Source organism: Condylostylus longicornis, unplaced genomic scaffold (genome assembly GCF_029603195.1).
Source record: "Condylostylus longicornis isolate FDR11 unplaced genomic scaffold, ASM2960319v2 ptg000048l, whole genome shotgun sequence".
NCBI lineage: Eukaryota > Metazoa > Arthropoda > Insecta > Diptera > Dolichopodidae > Condylostylus > Condylostylus longicornis.
The window spans coordinates 20,848,962-20,871,643 of NW_026578017.1; the positions used below are offsets into that span (position 1 = coordinate 20,848,962).

The 22,682-nt window shown below is 19.3% G+C and overlaps 1 protein-coding gene across 7 annotated transcripts in view; it reads left to right on the top strand.

The window, feature by feature from the left end:
- Nucleotides 1-297: 297 nt before the first annotated feature.
- LOC129610826 (rho guanine nucleotide exchange factor 18) overlaps nt 298-22,682 on the top strand; it is a 30,944-nt gene continuing 8,559 nt past the window's right edge. For 2 of the 7 annotated variants that reach the window (XR_008697107.1, XM_055523571.1), the window contains exons 1-19: nt 298-440; nt 550-662; nt 814-992; nt 1,054-1,177; nt 1,262-1,401; nt 3,253-3,324; nt 4,070-4,176; nt 4,981-5,092; nt 8,027-8,101; nt 14,068-14,127; nt 14,879-15,044; nt 15,849-16,021; nt 16,135-16,250; nt 18,946-19,094; nt 19,191-19,447; nt 19,518-19,653; nt 20,030-20,187; nt 20,325-20,434; nt 20,981-21,004. Coding sequence is in view for 6 of the 7 variants with exons in the window: in XM_055523571.1 (XP_055379546.1) it covers nt 380-440; nt 550-662; nt 814-992; nt 1,054-1,177; nt 1,262-1,401; nt 3,253-3,324; nt 4,070-4,176; nt 4,981-5,092; nt 8,027-8,101; nt 14,068-14,127; nt 14,879-15,044; nt 15,849-16,021; nt 16,135-16,250; nt 18,946-19,094; nt 19,191-19,447; nt 19,518-19,653; nt 20,030-20,187; nt 20,325-20,434; nt 20,981-21,004 (2,332 nt within the window). In the remaining variant the exon portion in view is untranslated. The remainder of the gene's footprint in view (nt 441-549; nt 663-813; nt 993-1,053; nt 1,178-1,261; nt 1,402-3,252; nt 3,325-4,069; nt 4,177-4,980; nt 5,093-8,026; nt 8,102-14,067; nt 14,128-14,878; nt 15,045-15,848; nt 16,022-16,134; nt 16,251-18,945; nt 19,095-19,190; nt 19,448-19,517; nt 19,654-20,029; nt 20,188-20,324; nt 20,435-20,980; nt 21,005-22,682) is intronic. The other 5 variants (XM_055523574.1, XM_055523572.1, XM_055523573.1 and 2 more) reach the window with 5 other exon arrangements.

A 22,682-nucleotide genomic window follows, 5' to 3' on the forward strand; every position in this document is an offset into this window, starting at 1 on the left:
TCAACAAAATATTTGTACAAATCCATTTTTAAGCAATTTTGATGAGCAACAATTTAATAATTTAACAAATACAACAAATAGTAATAATATTAGCAGCAATAATTATATAAATAATAATAATAGTAAACCAAATAATGTAATTGGAGTTGTGGCAGCTAAAACAATAAATAATCAATGTATGTCATCGTCAAGTGGAAATAACGTTCAACAACAATTTCAAAATTTATTTCAAAATAATCAGCAAATTTATCAACAACAACAACAGCAGCAACAACAAAAAGTAAATCAACAAAATCAACAATTGCATCCGAATTTTCAAAATATTCCATTGATAAATGTGCCAAGTAATCCGGCTCCATCGATAAACACACAAGTCAATATGGTTCCAATAATTAGTGTTACACCTCATAGTCCCGGTACAAAATACAGTAGTATTTTGGGTAAGAGATTTTATATTTTATATAGTTTTTTAACTTGTTGTGTATCAAATAAACTTTATCCAATATACCAACTATGCATAACAAAATTATATTTTTTTATTTTTTACAGAGGACTCATTATGTCATCTACAAAATATACGAGAGAGCGTAGTTCAAATGAAAAATTCAACAGTTCCGATGCATCATGGATTTGTTCCCACGTCTTTAGTGCAAAGTGCAGTGGTAAGTTACTTTAAATATTCTAAGCAAGTGTGTTTATAATTCTGAATAATAATTTTTTTTTTTTGAATTTTTATATTAAATTACTTGTTACTAGAAAATTCTGATATGGCACATTAATTTAATTACATTTTATTTTTATAATTAATTTCAGTTAAGTTCATCTCGTTTATTTTCATCTTGTCCATCATTATCGGATCTTTCAGCAAATAATTTAAGTTGTAGCATTTTTTCACCACAACAACCATTTTTCAATTCTGATAGAAGAAAATCATGGACTGGCATTGAAGATTTAACAGAGTGTTCACATAATACAAAAAGTTCTCATAAGAGGTATAAAAAAATAATAATTCCTATTAAAAAAATTTATTTATCCTAAATTTGAAATTTTTAGTGTTAGTCTTTCAAGTTTAGATAGCGAAGAACAAGAATCAATTAGAGTCGCTGAACGTCATAGAAATAGTCGTAATAGTACTGGTGGAATTTCAACACATTCATTAAATGAGGCTGAACTAGCGGTAATTCTCAACAAAATTTATTTTCTATTTTTAAAACATATTTTGATTTTTATTTTTTAAAATAAAAAAAATTCAATATTTTAGAGAGATTTCGAACGTATAGCAGCAAAAAGAAATTTGGCACCGACATTAATTAGTAGAATACCATTACAAAAAAGTATTTCAACTCCATCAATAGCTCCTTTACGTATTCCCGGTGCCAAAGAAGAGACTACAATAACAACGTGAGTTAAATTTGCCATTTTTTTCTAAAATCAGTTACAGTTTTGTTTTATTATTTTAATTTTTTTTGTTTTTGTAAGAGGTTGATGCTTTATTTCAGTTTTTTTTTTATTTATTTTATTTTATAAATACTTATATTTGTAATTTTCATATATTAAGTTGGTTGGCGTTATTATAATGATATTATTATAATCAAATTAATTAATTTAAAAAATTATTATGAAAGTTTAAAGTTGCTTTGGAATGTACAGAATATTAAAAGCTTTTATATAATATTATTAGTTAATTTTGTTTTTATAAAAAGAATTTAATAATTTAAAATATATAGCGCTGAATGATTATAACGCTTTTTTTTTATTAAAAAACAATAATTGAATTTTGGAAAAAGGTAGAAATAAATACTGCAAAATATGTAATTAAGTTTTACTTCATATTTCACATATTATTATATGAATACAAATAATTTTTAATAAATTAAGTACAAAATTTGAAAAATTGTAGATTAGTTTATTAAAATTATTTTTAAACAATTTTCAATTACAATTTTTCAATTCACTTTCCTTTTGATAACTTTATTAATTTTTTTTGTACCCCATTTAATTAATAAAATAAAATAGTCAGTTAATAAATTGACTCACGTTTTCTAAAAACTTAATGAAAATATTTTAAATTACTTATGATTATTATTAAATTAAGCACGATAGCTGTTTCAATAACATAAGAGTTTTGTACTTAATTTTGTTAATTGTTAATTTCAAAAGAATTTGTATTCATATTTCATTTATAGCAATTAATAGTAAGATAATATTGTTTTATATATATACATATATATTTTTTTTAAGTTGAAGTTTGAAATGTAAATAAGTAGAAACAAGTTTTGATGCAATTTGTATAGCTCAATGTATATAAACTTATCTAGATTATTATATATTCTTAATTATTAATTAATCATTCCAAAAAAATAATCTACTTAATACAATTTACTTAACACAAAGCTGCAAAATCATATTGCCCCTATTGAGCAAGTAAAATTCTTTACTATTATTAATTATTCAAAAAAAAAACTTAAAAAGCCTAAAGTATTCAAAAAATTAATCAAAGGACTGATTTTAAAATTAATTTTCTTCTTGTATTATTATATACATATAGTGTTAAATTTGAATTCTTGAATTTTCAAGATGCATAAGATCTTAAAAATCCAACTTTCAAATAAAAAATTACATATATTAAAATTAATTTAGGAAAGTAAAACCTTTAAAAAAACTATTATATTAAATAACAAAACTTGTTTCAATTCATTTACATAATTTATTTAAGTATGAAGGACGAAAACTTATTGTTTTGTTTTGAAAAATTTGTGAATGAAATTAAATTATTATTCGTTCATTATTGCCGAATTTAAATAGAAAATTTATATTTAAAAAATAATTTTTATATAGCTTTTTGTTTTAATTTTTTTTTTATAGTTATTTTTTTGTTTATAGTTCTTGATTTTTAATTTTGCTTATATTATTAAAATTTCTTATTATTTTATTTTTTTTTTTCTTATTTAATTCTTATGTGTGATTTTTTGATTTTGTTTTGGTCAACATCTGGATGTCAAAATTTTTAACAAATTAATTAAAATATTAAAACACAACAAAAAAAACAAAACCCGAATTTTTCAAAAAACCAAAAATAAAAAAAAATCAAATCATAAAAATAATTACGAACACAACTTTACAAAAATTCGAAATAATTGCAATTGAATAAACGAAATATAACTATCGATGTACGCAAAAAAAAAAATAAAATTCATTTCAAAAACATGAAAATATTCAAAATATATATAAAAAATATTCGAATACACTTAGTACCAGACATCTATCGGATAGTGAAGATGACCAACAAGATGATAGATCGTTACTTTGTGTACGAGATAAAAAGTAAGTATATTGTTCCTATATTCTAAATAGGGGAACAACTTAACAAAATTATAATGTTAGTAGTAAATTATATATATTCATTAACATGCTTCCAAATTGATATTTAAAATTTTGCACAAAAATTTATTTTTATTATTTATTAATTATTACTAATTACTACCTTTTTTTTTTATTTTTTAACGAATATTTTTTAATTTAATGAAATTTTTCTATACTTATATTTATAAGTTTTAATCTATGTATTTTAATTGTTTTTATCTATATATATTACGTAAATATCATAAATATATAATATTTATACAACTAACTCTATTTTATTATTTAAAAAATGCTAAAAAAAGAAATATCACAGTTGTTTTTTTTGTTTTTGTAAATTTTACTCGCACTTCAATTTTTTAATTTTAATAAAATATAAAAAGTTATATTATTTGTTTTATCTGTCTAAAAATTTTATTTTATGTATAAAGCTACATTAATTATATATATATATATACATATATATAAAATAATTATTTAAAATTAAATTTATTCAAAAACAAAAAAACAATTATCAAAATATTAAAAAATTATAAAATAAAAATGATAAATTAGTTTTGATAAAGAAAAACAATTTTTTTTTCTGTAATATTTGTTAAAAAATTTCTATTATTGTTAAATTTTAAAATATTTTGATAATTAATTTTAAATTCCATTCTTAAGTAAAAATAATAATATATTAATTAAAAACTTTTTAAATATTTTACAGTGAAGTATATGCTGACCATCCAGAAAAACGAAGAAAACGTGGTTCACTGTTTTTCCGTAAGAAAAAGGATAAAACAAAGACGAAAGGACAATCGACAAATTGTGATGGTACAAGTTTGATGAAATTTAAATTTTTTTTTATTTTTATTTGTAAATAATTTGAAGGTTTATTTTAAAATTAGAAGCTAAAATTTTATAAAATACCATTGAAAATTTAAATTCAATAATCTGTTTAAAACTATTGAAAATATAAAAGTTAATAATCAAATTGTTAGATTCAAGTTATAAAAACTAATAATTTACAAATATTTTTTGATGTTTTAAATTAAAATATATACCTATTTTTGCTCATATGCACCCACTGCTAACTATGAGTTATCCTGTAGCAGCATAAACATTATTCTAACTATGAGATAACTCGTACCAATAACATGCGATTACATTTAAAATGATTTCGATATAATTTTACTATTTGATTTTAGTACAACTTTCAAAAAATGTCTCGACACAGGTTTTATTTGAATTAAATAAAAAATTTTTAATTAACTAAAAAATTTTATCGAGATATTCCCTAAAAAATCTTAAATTTATGGTTTAACTACTTTTTTAAATAGTTTTTTAATTTTTTTAAGTTTTATTATTGCAATACCTTTTATGAAATCAAAATTTTGAATTGACAGCTGACGTTAAATTTATGAAAACGGCGTTGGCAGTGAATACGATTAAATTCTATATTTGAAAAATATTAATTGTCAAGATGGTATTAAAAATCTTAAAAAAAAAAAATAAAAACAATTTTAAATAAACTTTCATAAATAGCAATAAACAAATAAATTTTGTATACTTTGTATAAGTTACCTTATGCCTCAATTTTAAAGAGATTAATTGAAATTTTTAAATACTATATTTTAGCTTGTGGAGCTACAATTAATTTGGCAACAGTTAAAGATCATGCTGCTGAATGTAAAGGAAAAACATCAAAATTATCAAAATCAGGATCTGGAAAAAATAAATCAAGTACAAGGTGATTATTGAGGAATTTTTATTTTGCATTGAAACATGTGAATTCTGTTTAAGAAAGTTTTCGCATTAACATTTTTTTTTTTTATTATTATTTTTAAGAAGAAAATACAAAAAAAAAATAAGAATATATTTCATTAGAATTAATATAAAGTTTTTGTTTTTTGTTTATGTTTTTCATTTTTATTTCTGTTAGTAATTCTTATATATAAAAATATTAACATTAAATTATGAGTATAACATAATTTAAGTATTTTAAAAAGAAAATAAAAAAAAAAATATCGTTAAGTATTTTAGTTGACAAACTAATCTAATCATTTAATTTAATCGTCTTTTAAATTTACTTAAAAAAATACTTTAGTAAGTTTAAAAAAAAAGCAATTTTTTTTTTTGATTAAAAGAGAATTGAAATAGAATTTTTATTTTTGTTTCTTGATTTTGTTTTTACACTGATCGAAAATGTTTTAAGAAAATAAAACATAAAAATTTTCGATGACATTGTCAATTTATTTTTTTTTTTTTGATAATAAATTTAAAAAAAAAAAATCCAATTATCCGACTCCTCTGTTATATTGAAAACGAAAGGTAATAAAAATTTCATCAGAATTTTATATTAGTCATTTTATATTATTATATTATATACTTATACGCATAATTATATATACATATATTTTTTTAAATTAAATCATTTTTAATGAAATATAATATACTTATATATTTAATTTTTTATAATATTTATATATAAGTATATACAATAATAACGAAATTTTGTTTAAAAAAATAAAATATGTATTGTATAAAAATAATTATATATAAAAAAAAAAGATAATTTTAATTTTTATTTATTTTTCATTTAAATATCCGCTTCTTCGAAATTTTAGTTATATTTTTTACTACTTATATTTGTTTATAACTATTTAATTTTAGCAAGTAATTTTTTCTTTAAAATACTGTTTTTTTTTTTTAATTATATAATTTAACGTTCTTTAAATTTAATTGCTACCGGAATGTTTAATTTAATTTGAATAATTTTGTTAAAAATACGAAAATAAAATTATATTTAAAAAAAAAAATTATAGTACGGAAAATAAAACAAGAAATTTGGTGTATATGAAAGTAAATGAAAAAAAAAAAATTTATTTTAATTCATTATATTGATAATATTATTATGTATTTGTGCTATATGAAAGAAAAAAAAATATTTAAACTAATAACTAATATTTTTTTTTTTAGCTTTTTTACTATTATTTTATTTATACTTTTATTTAATTAATATTATACTTTATAATATTTATTTTGATTTGATTTTGTTCAAGTAAATTCTTTAAATTAGTTTAAAAAAAATATACAAGTGGGTTAACAAAATTTTTGAAATCTAAAAGAAAAAAAAAATTAAAGGACTCTCACTAAATTAGTAAATTTAGCGAATATTAATGATTAATGAATAAAAGAATATTAGTACTTTTATAAAATTAATTAAAATATATAATAGCATTTAGTATAAATTATCCAAACAGGTTCCAACTAAGTTTAAAAAGCTTAAATTTACTATTTAAATTCAAATAAAACCTGTTTTCAAACATTACCTCAACAGCAAGAAATATTTAAGCCAAATTGTGTTGTACGAAAATTTACTATTTAATTGAAATTATTTGTTTTATAAGAAGTTATAATTATATATTATTATAATATTGAAATTTTAAAATATTAAATGATTGAATAAGGATTATTTGAAAAGTATTCACAAAATTTATTTAACTCACTAAAAGTTTTAAATTAAAACAAAAAAAAAAAAAGTATTTTTGTTTTTCTAAAATTGGAGTAATACATTATAAACTAACGATATTATGACACTTTTCATGCTAGGTTTATAACTTTATACTTAATATATTTCGAAATCTTAAAAAAAAATTTCTTTGATTCTTTCATTTGTTTTTAGTCTACTTGAATTTTAAATCTTTTTATCACCTTTCACCTTTATATAAACCGAAAAAAAGTTAACATTTTTTTTAGAATCAAACTTAAACATTTCCCCTTTTTTAAATTTATATTTCCTCTTTTTATTCAATTAAATGCAATAAATTATCTTTTAATCATATATTTGCTAATAATTTTTTTTTTTAATATACCTAAAATTATTTTATGTAATGAAAAATATTTGAAAATGAATAAAACATATCATAATTATCCTTAATAAATGATGAAATGTAGTTAGAAATTAAAACGGCAATATTTATTCACGTAATTGAATTTTTTTTATATATATATATATATATTATATACTATTTGTGAAATGGAGTCACTAACTTTTAAAAAAACCATTAAAAATAAAACAGCTAGAAATAAAAATATAGTGCCTGCTGAATAAAGTAGAGTGCACATGTACAGAAAGCACTTTCCAATTAATTAATTTATCATAATTATTTTATTTTTATTATGAATTTAATACAAGACTAGGAAAAATTTTGAATAGATCCTAAAAAGAAATTATATTATATGAAACGAATACAAAATTATATGTATAAATATTTTGTTTTTAAAAAGAAGACAAAAGAGTATTTATTAAAAATTAAAAAGAATACTCTTTCTTTTTAATTTTAATACATACTCCGTTTTTTAATTCATTCATATTTGATTTTGATTTTTTTAATTTATTTATTTTTTCATTTTATAATGAAATTTTGGAAAAAACAAATATTTTCATTTTTGAATTTTTGTAAACAACGTTTCTGTTTTTTGTTTTAATTTCAAATCGTTATTTTTTTACTTGTATGTTCTTTTGTTAAAATTAAAAAAAAAATATTTTTAAAATTAATTTTTTAATGAAAATAAAAATTTGCTTACATGAAAAAAAATAAAACAAAAAATATATTTTTTTTTAAATATTCATTTATTTGAAAAAAAAAAAACAAAACAAACAAAAAAATTAAAACAAAAGCGGAAAGAAATTAACTGGATGCTACTCTCCTTGGAGATTGGTTGCTAACAAGCTAGGTGTGACTTCACACGCTAGGTAAAATACAACTAAAAATTCAACAAATAAAGACAACAAAAAAACACATATATTTTTTTAATTGTTATATCATTTTATATTATACAGAATACTAAGTATTACTACATTAAAAAAAAACAATTAATGAAAAAAAAAAACAAAATATACATTAATATTATATACATATAATTAAACAAATATAAAATAAATATAATAAATTAAAATTTTATAATTAAATAAAAAAAAATATTATATACATATGAAAAAATTTTTGTTCTTCAACAAATTTTATTTTAAAATATTTTCTTAATTTTATTATTCGAAATGTTAATTTTTAATTTTAATTCGAAACCTTTGTATGAGAAATTATTTTCTATTCTTTTTTCTCTATTAAGTCATTCAAATTTTTTTAAATTCCTCATTAATTCTTGAATTAAAACGAAAAATCTATTACACAATCTATTTGCATTAAGGAAAATATTTTTTTTTTCTTTGTTCAAATTTATTTTATTTTTTTACATTTATATCAATATAATTTTAAAAAAAAAAAGTTCGCATATAAAGTTGAAAATTTCAATTTGTTATTAAAACAATTTTGTTATTCTGTTTCTGAATTCTTAAATCATATTTTTAAAATAATAAAAAAAAAATCGTTTTTCATTTTTGTGTTTTCATCTACAAAGTAGCAGTATTAAAAATATTAAAAATTATTAATTATTTTTAAAGAATTCTAATCAAATCATGTTTTTTTTTCATCACATGAATTTGTTTCAATAAAAACCGCATTCAGAATTTAAAATTTACTAATTAATTTCGATTTTATTAACACAAATTTGCAAAATATTAAGATATCCTAAAATACAATTTTATTTCGAAAATATTTTAAGAGATTAATTTAAATTCTGAAGTATTTAAATAATAGATAAAAGTTGATTTTTAAAAAGATTGATTTTTGAAAATTTGGTTCTCAAAATTAAAAGAAAAAAATTATTTAAAAATAATATTGTAAAATTCTAATCAGATTTTTTTCCCTTCAAGTATTTTTAACTTCATTTGGTTAAAATTATTTTAATTCAACTTAATAAATTGTATTCTAAAATGTAATTTTATATACACGCATATCAATATAGCGACGTTTATAAAGTAATTTTATATTATTTCATACTGCTATTTTGTGTTACATCATTTCTAAAAAATTTATTTTTAATCAAGTTAAATAAAATTAAAATTTTATTAATCTTTCAATTTATATAATAAATATTTTCCATTTAATGCCTTTTTAAATTTATTTTGAACGCTTTATTTTTTAAAGTATGTTTCATACATAATTTAATACTTCATCATCATTAAAAAGAAAACTCCTGCTTTTGTAATTTGATTTTTTGTTTTAATTAAAATTTTTATAAAAATTTATATAAAAATATATTAAATAAGCAAATTTAAATAAATAAATAAATAAATAAGTAAAAAAAAAAAATCAGATTTACTACAAATACAGACATCATTTTTTCACTCTTTAAAACAATCTGAATTTGGTTTTTCTGTGGAAATTTTCTGAAATATATTATTAAAAAAAATTATAAGAAATTTTAAAGCAATTGTTGTTCAAATTTTGTAGTTTTGTTTCTTGAATTGGTATTTTTCTTATAAAGTATTATTTTAGTTTATTTTTTTACTTTCTTTAAATTTTTTAAAATTAATTTTTTTCATGTTGGTTTTTTTATTGAAATTTATGCAATTTTTTAAAAGTATTTTGTCATAATTTAATATTATAAAAAATAAATTTAAAATTTGGATTTTTCGCAGACAGTTAAATATTGTCTGTTATATAAGGGATGAAATACTAAGTATTAAAAAATAAAAAACGCTAGCTTTTAAATTTTCGCAATGTTGACTAACATGTTTTCAAAATAGTATAGAAATGTTCTATTCAAAATATTAAAAATGACATTTAAAAGAATTAAGAAGTACAGAATCACCAATAAATCTCGGTTTGCTATCAAGTGCATAATAATAATAATAAATATTAAGTAAGCTGATTTATTAATAACAATTTCGATTAGATTTCTTGTAAGATGTTATAATTTTTATAATCAACAAAATGTTCTTAATCTTTTTAAGAAAATAAGACGAAAACGGTAACCAATTTATTCTAAATTAACCGAACATCCAAAAATTGCATAAATTTTAATACATTTTTTGTAGCAAATCAAAAAAAAAAAAAAGAAATTAAAAATTAAATAAAAAAATTTTCACACAACTTAAAAGTAGTATCTATTCAAGTTTTTCGTGCTATCTTTTTTCTTGTTGAAACAGTTTTTCCTGCACCAATTTTATAAAAGGTTCTTATATATTTGTTTTTATATAAGTTATATTTACTTATTCGAGTAAAAATTTGTTAAGAATTAAATTCACACCCTTCTTTTAATATAATTACATATTATATATTTTTATATATATATATATAAATATATTATTATAACATATATTATAAAATTTAAAATATTAACCACGATTATTTATTATTTTAACCTATATATAATTATATTATAAACATATAAATATATAAATGTATGTTTGTAGTTTCTGCTCTTATTAATTACCTATGTAGTTGCAAATAAATACAATGTAATTAAAAAAAAAAAAGTTTAAAATGAAAATTAAAAATTCCTGCTTAATGTACATAACAATTTTAATCAATTTATTGAACTAATATCATTATCTAAAGAAAATTTTAATAAGACAAGACTATACGAGTTCATATTAAATAATTCGAATTAAATATATTTTTAAAAATAAAAATAGAAAACCTTTTCGGTTAAAAAATTAGGATTCTTATTTATTTAATATATAAATAAACTAAATTTCAGATCTCTTACTTTTATTAAATTTCAAATGGTTCATAATAAAATTTTGAAAACTACAAAATATTTGTAACAAATTTTTTAATTTTTTTAATTTTGTAAAATATTTAAAAATTTGTCTTATTTTCCTTTAGCGTCTTACAACGATGATCGGTTGATTTGCGTAGTTTCTTAATATACAATCAGATATTGAATAAATTAAATCATTTAATAGCAGATTCTGTTAAAATTTAGGATATTATTTGAAAAATTTATTATGAATTTTAGATAATTAAATATATGATGACAGAATTTTGTAAAATTTTCAATTTTTTTTAATAGTGCTTTGCTAAATTTACTAAGTTTAATTTTTGATTTAACAAATATTGTATTGCATACATTTGTATATATATTCATGTTCTAAAAAATAAATAATGCAGTGTATTATAGTAGTATTCAAGTAATAGCTTATAAATTAGCTTTCTGAATAAGAAAATCAACCTGAAAATGTTTTCAAATCTTTATTTACTTAATAGTTTACATTAGATATATCAGTGATTTTAAATACCGAAATAAACGAAATATGAAATCAGGCATACAAAAAATTTTATTTTAATTTTGTCGAATTTAAATTCTTGATCTTGTATATAATAATACAAGGTAAATTAATTCTCTTAATGAATAATGTCTCTGAAATTTGTTTTTTTTTTTTAATTTTCTAATTTTATGTTTGAATTAATATGTTGCAAAATATTACAAAAGATTAACAACACTATATGATATCAGGTTCAACTTTCACATTAATTTATGAAAAAAAATAATTAAAAGAAGATAAGGCTTTTTATTAATTTATTTCAAAAGTTAGGACAATATAATAAATATTATAGAAAATATAAAGTAAAATGTAAATTACCAAAAAACATGATTCTGAAAATATAGTTAGAATTTTTTGCTCTTCTATAATATAGAAATTTCATTTAAAACTATTTTAATTATAATAAGTAATTATTATTTTAATTATAGTATATTTTAATTTCTATTAATTTTGTAATTTAATTACAATTTTAAATATACAAAAATCTTTATATTTAAATGTAGGAGGAAAAATATAAAATATTGTCTCTATTTTTTTGTTTGTTTTTATTCTAAAATTTTATTTATTAATTTTTATAATTATTTGGGCTGCAAAAATTTTATTATTTTTGTTTTTTATTTTATTAAAAATTTTTATATTACATACATATATTATATATTTAAAAATATATAAATATATTTTTGAAATTTATAAATTTTATATTATTAATATTTAAATAATAAAAGAATAGTAAATTATCATATTATTATATAATCATGCTTCTAAATTCTTTCTATTAATATAAAATTCTATTAATTTAATTCTTTTTAATAAAGCATTAATTCGTATATAAAAATAATAAAAGAAAACATTTCTGATTAGATAGTTTATATTATAAGTGTGCCGTTTAATAATTTTTATTGAAAATATTTGAAATAAAAAATAAACAATAAGTGGATATTGAACTTCAATTTATATAGAAAAATTTATTTGCTAAAAATTAAATATTAGAAAAATATAAAAATTAAAATATACGGTTATTATAGTATAACTATATATTTGCATATATAGTTATGCTATAATAACCTGATTCGGAAATTCGTGCCGTGCAAATTTTTGAACTTTTCAATAATAATATATGAGTTTGCTTTCTTTTTAATTTTAAAATGTAACATATGTATTATTTTCTTATGTATAATTAATTATTTTTTTAATATAATTACAAATGTTTATCAAAAATCGATTTTTAATTATAAACATTTATTTATCAAGTTTTATTAAAATATAATTAGTTTTTGTTAAATAAAAATGAATTAGCAGCAATTTCGCATTTCATTAAGAATTTACTAATACAACATCATAGTTGTGAAATTAATTAATATTTATATTTAATTATCGCATTTCATATTTAATTCGAACAATTTTTGCGAACATATAAAACTTATTTATATTAAACAAAAATAATAGTATCGCGTTAATAATTAAGACCTGTAATAAAATGAAAACGCACGATTTGCATATTACCTACCATAACTTTCATAAATTTTTATATTATTTATTTTAATAAAAATTATTACAGTGGTTTATTTGCCTATATTAATACAAATATTTTTTGATAATTATTTCAAGTTACTAAATTATATTTCAAATATTTTCTTTAAAAATTTACAATTTTATTATTAATATTTTTTTTTTTTGTCATATATTTTGCTAGTGTATTTTTTTTTATTTATAAAATTTAATTCTCTCTAAAAAAAAAAAAAATTTTAATCATTTTATTCTAAGTATTTATAAATATACAAGTATAATACAATAAAAATAATATTATTTAATAATAGTATATTAATGCCGCTATTATATACCTATATATTATTTATTGTACATGTTTATATAATGTAATAAATTATACTTGTATATTATATTATTTAGAAACATTTTCGACTATTTCGACGTTTAATTTGCATATTAATATTTTTCTTCTTCTGCTAAATATTATAAAAAAAAAAAATATTCGAATATTGTTTTTATCTATTCATATATTTTAAATTTTAATATTAAATTTTTTTTTTGTTTAGTAATTTTTATTTCTTTTTTGTTTTTCTTCAAAATAAAAACTAAAAAGAAAACTTGTTTAAGAACATGTAAAAATGTTTATATTTTTTCATTGTTATTTTAATTGAAGAGTCCTTTTTCGATTTTATGAATATTTTTCTTTAATTTTTCCTCACTTTCAATATTAAATATTTTATTTTAATTCTTTTTCAAAAATTCTTTAATTTTTTAAATTACAAAATATTTGTATAGGAATAAATCCTTTTCTGATTAAAGGATTCTATGTTCTTTTCTATTCATATAAAAGAGATTTCCTTTTTTTTTTTTTCAAAAATCCTTTATGTTTCTTTACTATTATTTTTTTTTCTTCAAATAATTAAAAAAAATTTTATTTGTAATTGTTTTTCTTTCTATAATTTTTTGTTTGTTATTATTTCTGTCCTTCTTTTGTAAATTTTTTTTTTTACGTTTTTTTATTTTCGTTTTGATTTTTACATTACGCTTGCATTTATATTTAGCCATACTTCGCATCATGATGATAACCGGGACTACTATGATGGTCACAATGACAATTCAAAGTAAGTATTTTGCTATGAAATCATAAGAAATGCTTTTTTGTTAATTTTGAAATTTATTTGTAATATTTTTTTTTTTTTGTGAGAAAATATTATGTTAATAATAGTACAATTTTTGAAAAACAAATTTTTTTTTGTTTAAATTGTAAAAATTAAGAAAAGAACAAGTTTTTCTTTTAGAATTCTATGGTTTTTGTTTTTTTTTGTTTGTTAAAAGGTAAAATTTATTTAGAAAAAAAACAAAAGCCGAAATATTTTTAAAAATATTTTTTATACTCGTAAAACCATTGATTTGTATTATTGTATATAAAGTGTAATAAAAAAAAAAAAAAACAGAGAAAAACAATTTATTTTTTTTAGAGCATCTCATAGTCATAAATTTGTTTTTGGTTTTTCTATAAATATTTAAGAAAAAAATTAATTAATATTAAAATTATTACTTAGAATTTCATATTTAACATTTTATATATATATATATAGTATATTATATACATACAATTATATATTATAATATATTGTTCAATGTGATATACATACAAATTTTTCTATTTTATGTTTTGAAAATTTTTATTTTCTCTTTTTATTTTCCTTTGTTTTTTTGTTTAAATATTTAATTAATAAATCTATACTTGAAAATTTAAACAAAAATTGAGAAAAAAAAAACCCAATTGAAAATTTTATTTTTCATATGAATTTGGAATTTATTTATATTTTATTTTTATTTTTATTTTTTTTTTTCATAAAAACATTTTAGTTATTCTGATGATACACCATTAATACGAGTTGAATTTTTAAATGAACCACCGATTGGACCTCATGATTTAGGAGCTGATCCAGCATTAGGTATTGCCTTAGATGAACATGATTCATGGAGTCCTAGTGTGCCAAAAGAAATTGTTAAATCATTAAAAGATAAACAAGTAAGTTATTAATAAAATTAAACTGCATTCGGTATCTTCCAAAAAAAGTTGCTTTTAATTATAGTTTCTTAAAAGTTTCTTTTAGTTATAATCAATATTTTTTTCCGTGACATTGAAGCAAAACTGATCAAATCAGAATAATAAAGCTCTAAACCATTGGAAAATCTTATTTATTATAGTTTTATTTTGATAAAATCTTTTGTGCATCATTTTTCAAACTCTTGTTTGTCCATCTTAAAACTATCTCAATTGAATACTAAATGTAGTTGGGATTAAGTGAATTTGGAATATAAAAAAATTGTAATTTTTACTAAATTAAATTTTACAATATTTTATAATATTTTCGAACGTTTTCTTATTTTTAAATGATATTATGCCATCAACTACAATATTAGAATTAGTAAAATTTTAGCATTACTTAATAAAAATTTAATGTTTATAGCTTCTGTTAATAAGCGTCAATAGTTGAAGACTTTTAAGGGTAAAAGTAACAAAAGATATTTATTTAGCAAAGAATTAAATAAATAGCCAGCAGTTTATTTAATCATAATTTTACAATATTTGTAACTGATTATATTGGACAGCACATTATATATTATCCACGATATATTGGAATCTTACATTATTAAATTATTGACACAAAATTTTTTTAATTATAAATAATTACAATGTTAATATACCGTATGTTTGTTCAATAAATTTCATTTTATGTACATATTTATGCATATATACATATATTTTTTATTATCAAATATTAATATGAAATTTCTTTTGTATATTTTATCAAAAATTAATATAATATAGCAGGTGAAACGTCAGGAACATATATATGAGTTTATAATGACAGAAAAACATCACTGCCAAACTCTTCTAGTCATGCAGAAAATTTTTGTTGAAAGTATACAAAGGCATTTTAGTCGTTTAAATATTGAAAGATTATTTCCAAGATTATCAGAATTAACGGAATTACACACAACGTAATTTTATTTATTATTACTTTTTTTAATTAAAAAAATGTTTTAAATAATTTTCATATTTGTGTGTATAAATTCTTAATTTACTGTCTTTTTTTTTGTTCGAAAATATATAGATTTTTGAAAAAATTGAGACAAAAACAGCGTGAAAATGCAGTTGTCGATAGTATTGCAGATATTTTATTGGATTTTCTTTCATCAACATCAGCTCAAAGATTAAAAAGTGCTTATGGTAAGCCCAAAATTTATATTAATTTTAATGTAAAATTTATATTAATAATATTTAGAAATAATTGTAGCCAAATGCCAAATTTTGGGTTAATTTGAATGTAATATAAAGTAATCAAAGAATATGTATATAATTTTAAAAATTTAATAAAAGTACACAATATAATGTATTTATTGGTAATTAACACATATTAGTTATATCAATAAATGAACTATAGTTTCTATAACTAATTTTATAAATATAACAATATTTTACTTTGTTACGTCATAATATAGCTTGTGATAGAGGTAGAGAAATGTATGTCGTACCCTTTTTGATTATTGTGTTTCCCAAAAGCTATTTGATTGTAGAATTTTTAAAATTTAGATTTCTTAAACCAAGTAAGCTTCTTTCAGAATTAATTCGCGTAGCACTTCGTTTTTCATGCTATTCATTTTTCAGATCTAGAAATAAATCAGAATTTCTTTTCCTCATTGATTAGTTTCAATAACTTATTAAAAATTTTTTACAAGATATTAGACGAAATCTATAACCATTTTTCCATAAATTTTAATAAAATTTTTTTGTATTATACACTAATTGAATACAACATAAGCAAATATATAGAAGATTAAAATAAACAAAAAAAAAATTATTAGCATCCTATTTTAAAAAAAAAATTTTAACAAAATAAAATTTATTTTCAAATAATTATTGTTATTAATCTTACATTATACTAGTAGCAATTCCTCTCGACACAAGATCACTGCACTAACAGTTTCATAATATACAATAAAAAATTAAAATGTATAATTGCATTTGCAAAACAAAACAAAAAAATGATTAGATAAAAAATAATAATTTTTTTAATAAAACCGGTTAAAACACACAGCAAAATTCACTTTCATTCACTTTGGGTCAAAAGCACACCGCGTATACGTTATTGATTAAATTTTTTTCACTTTTCATTTCAATTGCATTTCAACATTTTCAATTTTCACAAAATAATATTAAAGTAAAATTTATTAGCATAAAAACTAAGTGGAAAAAATGATGATTTCACTGTTTTTTTTTTCAGTAAATAAGTAATTAGATATTTTTATACGTTTATTTATAATTATTAAAGCTATAATAAGATTATTGCAACTGTTTGCATTACTCTTTTACACTTATAACTTGCGCACGTTGCGTTAAGTATTCTTATATGTGCTTATGGCGGCAATACAAATAGCAATATTTTTAACTACTGTATAAAATAATAACTGTTTTTATTTTTTATTCTCACATGTTGTATATAAAATGTTGTGATTAATTATAGCTTAACTTAAAACATGTTTTTAATTTAATTTTTTTCTCTTCTCATGCCTTAAGCTTTGAAGTTTTAAGTTGTTCTAAGGTGTAGGAAAATTCAATTGGTTATTAAATATTTTATTTTTTTTAACTTTAAAAATTAACAAACTACACAACAAGTAGCTACAACCACATGTATTGTACAATATATGTGAAATATTGTATTTTTTATTTCTTATACGAATTACTAAATATCAAAATAATTACTCGATCCCTGGCCAATTCACCTGATTTTTTGCAACTAAAAACAATTCCAGTTTTTTAAAATCAATGCAACCTAAGAAAAAAATTAATAGGTGCAAAACTGTTACCGTCATGCAAATTGACAACATTTGCTGAATGTTTGAAAATAATTCTGAAAAATCGAAAATTCCGTTTGCATATTACAACTTCCTTCATGAAACGGTAATTTTCACAGTTAAGAGTTTTTAAACTTGCTTCTAAGAGGATTTTATAATTTGCCATTAATAATTTGGGTTTTTAATTTTTTACTTTTTTATTGAACTTAAAAATACTTGAATTGTAACCAATTTCTACACAGTTAATAAACAATTTTTTTCTTTTTCTTTCTCATTTTAAAAATAAAAATTGATTTTAATCTATATTTCAAAATTAATTGTTACTTGTTAGCAAAAGTTAATGCAAAAGCTAAATTTCTTTATGGAAATCTCGAAAACTCTTGAAAGCCATTTTGACAAAATCGTAATATCTGGACTCCAATTGTATTATGTACGCTTTATTTTATAAGTCATAACAGCTTAATTATAAATTATTTTTTGATCAAACAACCAAATTTATAGACTAACAATTTTCATTTAAAATTTTCTTATATTTTCACATATTTTTATCTATATTGAATTTTAAATTCTGACCTTAATAGATGTAAATGAACTTATAAATGTTAAAAATAAATTTTTTTTTAATTTCAATAATAAAAATTATATTTTTAATAAATTCTGAATATTTTTATGTGATCTCGAGACTTTTTGATCGAATTTCAATTTAATCAGCAAAAATTAATGGCATAAGAACGGTATTAAAATATATCGAACGATTTATAAAATTCAAAAAAAAAACATAAAATAAAATTAAAATTTTTATTTCATTAACAAAAAAATAACGCCACCCAATGGTCTTCGTTGTTCATTTGATATAGAATAAAAATTGTATTTATTGTTCTTATAAATAAATTACAATGCACTTGAAAAAATAATACTCTGAATTCTTAAATACAAACATGAATAAATTATTAATTTCCGCTGATTAAACGATAATTATCAATTGTTTTTAATTGCAAATTTAATTGAATATTATTGCAGTGTGAATATTAAAACTAATATTGTATTTGTTTTTTTTGCTGTTTTTATAGGTGAATTTTGCTCAAATCATCGTTCAGCTCTGGAAAAATTTAAATATTATACTAGTGATCAAACGTTTGCTGAATGGTATAAACATTGTTTAACAAATCCTTTATTAAAAAAGAAAGGTATACCTGAATGTATACTCTTTGTAACGCAGGTGAGAAATGTTTTGCAAATTTTCTTCTCTTTTTTTCTTTTTAATTTTGAATTATAATTAATTTTTTGTTATTTTTTTTTTCAATTTTATTTTAAGCGTTTAACAAAATATCCCCTACTTATTGATCCTTTATTAAAAAGTTCAAGAGAGGATCGTATCGAACAAGAAAAATTACAAAGAGCAATGGCATTAGTTAAAGGTATATTAGTTGATGTTGATGCAAGAGTTGCTGAAAAAGAAAAACAAGATCGTCAATTAGAAATATTTAAAAATATTGATGTAAAATCATCGACAATGTTTAAAAATAAAATATTTAAAAAAGCTGATGTTGTTGATACAAATCGTCGTTTGAAGTAAGAATTATAAAAAAAAAAATTGAAATTTTATAATAAAAATTAAATAATTGTCTATTTTAAATTTTAGATTTGAGGGTTTTGCAACATTAATGCAAGGTCGTTCCAAAATGCAAAATGTTATGGTTGTTGTATTATCAGATTGTTTATTATTTTTACAAGAAAATTCTCATAATAAATATACATTTTTTACTCCAGAAAATAAAGTAAGATACTTCAGTAAATTTAAAGGAATAAATTACGTTCTATTTTCTTGAAAGTGTTTAAATATCTATATTTTATTGCTGTGAAATAAAAATGAAGAGTGTATAAGAATTAATTGTTATAAAATTAATTTAAATTAATTACTTAAAATTATTTTATTATTCGATTTGTCTTTGAAAACAAAATCATAATAATATTTATTTAATATTCATTTAAGTTAGCTAAATTAAAATAATGTTTCGATAATTAAGACACCGATAATTTATAACAATTTTTAATGTTTTTCAAGAAATCAGAATTATTCTTAATTCTCTCACAAATTAGAATTAATAATAAATACATACATAAATAAAATTTAAAATATTAATTTAATTTTAGGCTGGTGTTATATCATTACAAAAATTATTAATACGTGAAAAAGCTGGTACTGAATCCCGTGGAATTTATATTATTTCATCAAATCCAGCTTATCCAGAAATGTATGAGCTTAAAGTTCAAAATCCAAAAGATAAAAATGTATGGATTCAAGCTATACGGTAAGTTCATTATGAAATAAAATAACTAAAAATATTATCTTTAAGAAGTTCAGAACCTTCATGAATTTTAAAAAATAAAAAGTCATTATATAATTCTAGCTGTAATATTTAAAAAAAATTCCTAAAAATTATTATAGGGCGGCTGTTTTAGAATGTCCGACCGATGATTTGGAAGCGGATGATCTAACGGCTGAAGAAAAACAAAGACTTATAGATGAAAAGCAAGCAACTATGAGGGAATTGATATGTAAGTTTGTTTAAAATTAAATTTATTATCATAAGTTTTTCTTTTAAACATTTTTCAAATTTTCATTTGTTATTTTTTTTTTTTTTTTGGAAATTCATATAGTTATTTTATTACATTTATATATTTATGTATAGGTAATTCACCAAAAAATAATGTTTAAAATATAATTTATTATTTTTTATTATTCAAAAAAATGTAGTTGTGCTATAATTTATTAAACAAATAATAAATTAATATAATAGTTCGTAATATTGAATAGAATCAGAAATTCAATTTTATAATCTCGTCTTTTGAAAATAATGAGATTTAAATAGAATTAAATATTTAATATGCACAACTTTTTTATTTATTCTTTTTTTTTTGTTTTCATTGAATTCATTCACTTTATATTAATGTTTTTTAATTATTTTAAAAATATATATATATATATATAAAAATATACGCTAAAATAATTAAAAATAAAAATAAACATTATAGCTTTAATTGTTACTTAAAATTACATTTGCTTTAATGTTATTTCATTATGCTATAATCATAACGCTTTAGCAATGGGAAATAGTGAACTTGAAGGTAAGCTAATAATAATTTAAGACCCCCAAAATGTAAAACAATTAGCTTTTTGTTTTTAATACATCATCACATTTCATATTGTAAATTACAATATTATATAGATATTTAGTGTCCAATTTTATAATTCCTATATTTTTTGTTTCATATTATTATGATTTTTGTAAATTTAAAAAATGTTTGTTCTTAATTCTTAATTAAATAATGAAAATTTTCCAAGAAAATAATAAATTTGCGTAATCTATGTATGTATTTTAATTACTTTTTGTAATTAATTCTATTTATATTAATTATTATCTCAACTATAATTCAAATAATAGCTGTATGTAATAAAATAACGTTAAAAATGATCTCAATTCAGTTCATAAAATTTTCATCATCTTTTATAATTTTAGTAATCTCCGGTTATTCTAGCTCATAAAAATCAAATGTCATTTAACTCAAATATTAAATTTATAATTATAAAAGTGAAAAAAATATTTAAAAATTTATCATTTTAATTTTAATAATAATAATAATTAGTTTCTTAAATGTATATGTAATTATAATTTAGGCATCATACTTTAGGCATTCTTTACTTACAATTCTAAAATTCTTAAATTCTAAGTTTCATTATAAAAAGTCTTCAAATTATAATTCTGTTTATAGAACATTTTTGGTTATATAAGTACATATATGTTTAGAGTTTTACAGCATCATGATAAGCTGGCGGTGGAGTTTCTGGTCTTGGTATATCCGGACCATGATATTCTTCTAAAGACATTCGTCTATTATTTAATAATCTATTACTACTATTATTATCATTTTCATCAGGTAGTTGAACAATTAATTGCCGTAATACTTCTTCACTATCAATTTCAGTTGAATTTAAAGGTGAAGTATTTTGTTCTGTAGTAGCCGGTTGTTCATTTCTATTTCTTCCATTACGATTTCTTGTTGTTTCATTAAGAAAATGTTGACTTACTCGATTATTTACTAAACTGCTACGACTTAATCTTCGAATTAAATGTGCAGTATTTTCATTAAAAGCTCTATAATAACGATGACGTGATGGTCGTTCAAATATTCTGGTAACAAATGCTGCAAAATTGCTTACTGTTGCCATTGGTTGTATATTAGCCGGTGTAGATATTGAACGATTTAAAGGTGGAGGCGGTGGCGGACGACGTCTTCTACGACGTGGATTGCGTACAGGTATCGGTGGTGGTAAACCTTCAGTGCTTCTTATCGATTGATTTATTAATTGAACTGGTCGTTCTGCATGTAAATATTGAAATTCTACAATGAATATAATTATATTAAAAAAAGAAAAATTAAGTTCAGTTCTTGTTATTTTGATAACATTAATATTCTATATTTACCTCCATTAGCTGATACAAGATCATTCATATCTGGACTAACTTTTTTATTTGTAGATTTACAAATTTTTGTTGCACATAAAGTACATGCAACCATTACAAAAACTATTGAGGCTCCTATACACATTCCAAAATAAAATATTAATTGTGTATCTCCAATTAAATGAAAAAAATCTTTATTATTATTTATTTCTGGTATATTACTTTTTGAATTTTCAATATATTTCGATACAATTGTAAGATTATTTAAACATTGCTGATACAAATTACAGATATATAAAATGTTATTCACTGAACAAGTTTCCAAATCGTTATCAGCTTTA